Source organism: Fukomys damarensis, unplaced genomic scaffold (assembly GCF_012274545.1).
Source record: "Fukomys damarensis isolate Sample0158 unplaced genomic scaffold, DMR_v1.0_HiC HiC_scaffold_25, whole genome shotgun sequence".
Lineage (NCBI taxonomy): Eukaryota > Metazoa > Chordata > Mammalia > Rodentia > Bathyergidae > Fukomys > Fukomys damarensis.
In genome coordinates, this window is record NW_022900937.1 from 22,384,206 (window position 1) to 22,388,844 (window position 4,639).

Below are 4,639 nucleotides of genomic sequence, written 5' to 3' on the forward strand. Positions count from 1 at the left end.
GAGACGGTCTCACTATGTAGCTCAGACTGCTCTGGAACTCACTGTGTAGCCGATGCTGGTCTCAAACTCACAGCGATCCTCCTGCCTCAGCCTCCTGAGTGCTGGGATTACAGGCATGCGCCACCACGCCCCACTTGAAAAATATGTCCTTATTGTTGTCTTTTTAGCATTCAGAGTTTTGTAATGCTTCTAAGGTTGTGACTCTTTTGGTGGTACTGGGGATTGAACCTAGGGCCTTGCGCATGCTAAGCAAGTGCTCTCCCACTCACTGAGCTATGCTCCTGGGCCTGTTTTGTAAAATTTTAGTTTGAGATGGGATCTTGCCAGGTTGATCAGGCTGGCCTTGAATTTAAGATCTTCCTGACTCTGCCTCTCAGACGCTGGAATTCCATGTGTGCACCATCATGCCTGATTTTGGTTTTGGCTTCTAATTTATTCCTGAGGTAGTGCACAGAACTGATGACATTTAGCAGTGCCATTATGGATCTCTTTTTTTTGTCGTGGTACTGGGGATTGAACTCAGGTGCTTTGCACTGAGCTACATCCCAACCCTTTTTATCATTATTATTATTGTTGTTATTTTTATTGGTTATTTGAGACAGGGTCTCACTATATAGTTCAGGCTTGCCTTGACTCATGGAGATCCTCCTGCCTCAGCCTCCCAAGTGATGGGATTACAGGCATGCGCCACCACACCCGGCTGTTTTTTCTTTTTAGTAAATAGGTTTGGGCTCTTTCATGATTAAAATTTATTTTCATTTTCCCCATTGTACTGAAGCTTTTAGAATAGCATTTGGCATCCCTCTTGCTCAGAATCTCTTGGCTACCTTAGCTTCTTTTCTACTCTGTGCCAGTTTAGAGTTTGAAGTTGCTTCCTCTGGAGAGCCTTCCCCAGTTTTCCGGTAGCAGCCAGGGCTCAGCTCTCATGGTAGAAAGACAGAGCCTGTGCTTTGCTCATTAGGAGCTTCTAGAGTCTGTGAAGGCTTGAAAATCTTTTCATGCATTTCTAACTTACCTGGTTAGACTTTATTTTGATTTGGTATTGGGGATTGAACTCCTGTTTTAGCCCACAAGAGGTGGGTGCATCAGGGTTAGGAAAACAGGACTGTTGACATTTCTTTCATCTTAATTCCTTCATAGTCATATGATTTACAGAAAGTTTAGGGTTTAGGGTTTAAGTGTACTTTGCTTATAAGGTATGGTGACTGTTATCTTAGTTTGAACATCCTGTCTCACCCTGGGGATGTGGCTAAGCACCTCTGGCATCTGTTAATCTTATAACATTTAAAACTTATAATCTTATAACATTTAAAACTGGGACAATGTACCCTTAAGCTTTGTAGTTAATGATGAAACCTCTGGTATTGTTGTCCTACGAAATAAGCAAATCAAATTACAGAAGTGAAAGACAGTGATTATTCTGTATTTCCTTAACAGTTTGTAGGTTTCAGACTATTTACAGAAGTTCTCTTTATCAAGACCCTGTCTCTTGAGAGCTATAAAAATGGCCTATAAGCCCAATCATTTGTCAACCCTGTTTTAAAATGAGTAATTCACCACATAAATTGAGGTTTTGAACAAATGAATTAACTGCTTCATTAGTCATTGTTGGTGTCCTAGGTTTCTCACATGTGCCCTCTGTCCATTTCTTGCTTTTCTTTTTTTCCCCCCAAAACCGGGGATTGAACTCAGGACTTTGTACTTGTAAGGCAGGCACCCTGTGCCACTGAGCTTAATCTCTGGCCCTACCTCTTCCTTTTCTTACACTTAACCTTTATTCAGAGGTAATGTTTTCCCTCTTTCAGACTGTTATCAAAGAACAGCTTCAGGAGACTCAGGGGCTGTGTGAATATGCTGTCTATGTTCAAGGTAAGACATGTGTTTCTTCTCCTACTACAGGATTTTGGCCTAGGTTCTTGAAAAAGGCCAAACAACTTGTGAAATACTTAAATTCAGGTAAATATTCCACAAAGATCTATTCAGTATTTTTTGAAATCTGAAAGTGATTTTTTTTTCCTGGATTTGACTTCAGAAATGACCAGTACCATTGTAGTCACTTCTTGTTGCTGAGACACCTTGCCCTGACAACTCACCACTTGAGGAGAGGTTTATTTGTACCGTGGTTTGTAGAGGTTTCAGTCCACGGTTGGCTGGCTCCAAGGCAGGAAGGCACGTCACGGGGTGTGGCAGAGGAGAGCTGCTCAGGGCATGGCAGACAGGAAGCAGAGAGCCAAGGCAAGGGAAGGGAGGAAGATACACCTTTCCAGGCCACACCCCCAGTAACTGCCTCTTCCAAGCAGGTCCCTCTAACAGCAAGATAGCTATGAGTCCCATAATCCCTCACCTTCCAGAGGTCCTGCCTTGGAGGATGTGAGGCTCTTTGGGGGCATCCAGATCTAAACCGCAACAAGTACTGTTTAAAAAACTGCTCTTTCTGGCCAGGGATTTACTTCAGTGGCGCTGTGCCTGCCTGGCAAGCACAAGGTTCTGTGTTTGATCCCTGGTACCATACAAACAAACAAACAAAAACAACAAAAAACCGCTGTTTATTTTCTGGCTAGGGATTTTCAGAATGGATACTTAGGGTTCCTACCTCATGCAGTGGTTTCAGGGCCAGAAGTTGCAGTTGGAAGGGTCCCTTATAGTCCAGCTAAATGAGCTGAGACAAGGCTAGAGCATAAGCAGCCTAGCTATATATAGGGTGACGCAGAGGACACATGGAATCTTCCAAAATCAAATCTATGAACCATAGTCTTCAGTTTTACTCTTTTGTTTTGAGACAGTATCTCTCCATGCAGTCCAAGTTGGCCTTGAATTTACAGTCCTCCGGCCTCAGCCTCCCAGGTGCTACTAGGATTGCACGCATGTTATTTTTTAATGCCAAAAGTAGCATTTTGAATTTTTCCAGGAACTCTCTTTTTGACTCTTTGCTATTAACGAATAGTTTTGTTTACTATTTAATTGCCTTTATAATTTTCAGATTAATACATAATTGCCTGGCATAGTTGGTAAGATAGTGACATGTTTAGGACATCATGGCAAAAACATTGCTCTTTTCAACATCACAAGTGCCAGGCTTTCAGTACCTGATAAATTCTTTGGGAAATACAGGCCTAGGAAGCTGTGTCGGTTTGGGTTGGTGGTGTGCCGAGAACCACAGCACGCCGTGCTATGTATTCCTTGCTGGACCTGGGATGTGGGTTCCCTGGGCCCGTCTGGGCTGCTGCCTGCAGACTGGGGAAGTCTGAATTGCCATAATGAATAGAGCACCGGAGGGGAAGTCCCACACACTTCCTGTGCAGCGTTTCTATGATCATTTGCAAAGAAACCAGGGATCTCTGTGGTGAGGTGTAGGTTGGTTCCCAGCCCTTCCTGAAAGGAGCTTAGCTTGTTTGAATGGCGCCACTTGTTTTTTTTGCACCTCACCTGCAGCGTTAACTAAGAAGATGCAGTTGTATCCAAATGATTTCATCCATCCCTCTGATGCCAGCCCATGATTTCCTTGTCTCTGTTTTCTTTTCCTGGCAGCATTGATACTTCGCCTGGAAGGAAACATCCAAGAATCTCTAGAGCTCTTTCAGACGTGTGCTATTCTCAGCCCTCAGAGCGTGGACAACCTCAAGCAGGTCGCACGGTCACTGTGAGTACTGTGGACTAGAGGCCACTGGGTGTCTCGTGGCGCAATGTGCATGGTGTCCTCTGGGGTCGGGAAGGGCTAGCTAGGTACAGTGGGATTCGATCTGAAGAGTGTTGGTGGTCATGATGTTTGGGAAAAATGACGTGAACCAGTGTTTCAAACGCTGTGTACTCGAGTTGGGTTGGAGAGTTCTGATCCGGTTTAGCAGTGTCATCTTGTGCTTTAAGTCTTCTAATTGTATTGGCAGCCCACAGAATTTTCCTCATCTGCCATTCTGATGCTTAACATGACAGCCGACACGGTAGGCTTTTTAGTGAGTGTTGAGTAACTGCTCTGAAGGTTCCTACTCTAAAGTCTTCGTAAGCTACTAAGTACGTTCCCTTTCCAGAGCAGGGGAGTGGCTCGGGGGTCCCGTCTCCATTTTCCTCCCTGCACTGTCATTCACTGTTGTGTTGTGGTTGTTCTGGATCATGTTTACCTCTGGCCAGTCTTCCCTTGATTCTCTCCAAAGTCCTGATGCGGTCAGTATCAGGGGAAGAAGGGATTTGGGTGGAAGGCTGGGCCTCTGGTGGATGCCAGTAAATGATGGCAGCTGTTTACATGGTCCCCCACTCGGCTGGTTCCATTGTGGGTCCATATTTATAGCACATCAGGAAAATGCCAGGAGCCTTGCGCTGAAACTGACTTGTCATGGGCCAGGGGCCTGGGAGTAGCTCCTGTGGCCAGAACTTCGGCCTCTGCCTCTGCCCGTGGTGGAGTGGCTCTGGCTTCTTTCATGGCAGCTCCTGGGAAGAGGCCTTGAGAATTCCCTACTGTGTGAAAGACAGGAAAATGTGGGGCTGTTAGTTGTGTAAGGACATTGAGACTGCTGGGTGTGGTGGCGCACAACTGTAATCCTAGCCCTTGGGAGCTGAGGCAGAAGGATCGCTATGAGATTGAGGCCCTGCTGGGCTACCTCGTGAGTTGAAGGCCAGTCTGAGCTGCATAGCACCCCCCCCCCCC

At 45.6% G+C, this 4,639-nt stretch overlaps 1 protein-coding gene across 1 annotated transcript in view; it reads left to right on the forward strand.

Moving 5' to 3' along the window:
* Bbs4 (Bardet-Biedl syndrome 4) overlaps positions 1–4,639 on the forward strand; it is a 38,344-nt gene that overhangs the window by 13,950 nt on the left and 19,755 nt on the right. Inside the window, exons 4-5 of the mRNA XM_019207784.2 lie at positions 1,806–1,869; positions 3,529–3,640. Coding sequence (XP_019063329.1) covers positions 1,806–1,869; positions 3,529–3,640 — 176 coding nt within the window. The remainder of the gene's footprint in view (positions 1–1,805; positions 1,870–3,528; positions 3,641–4,639) is intronic.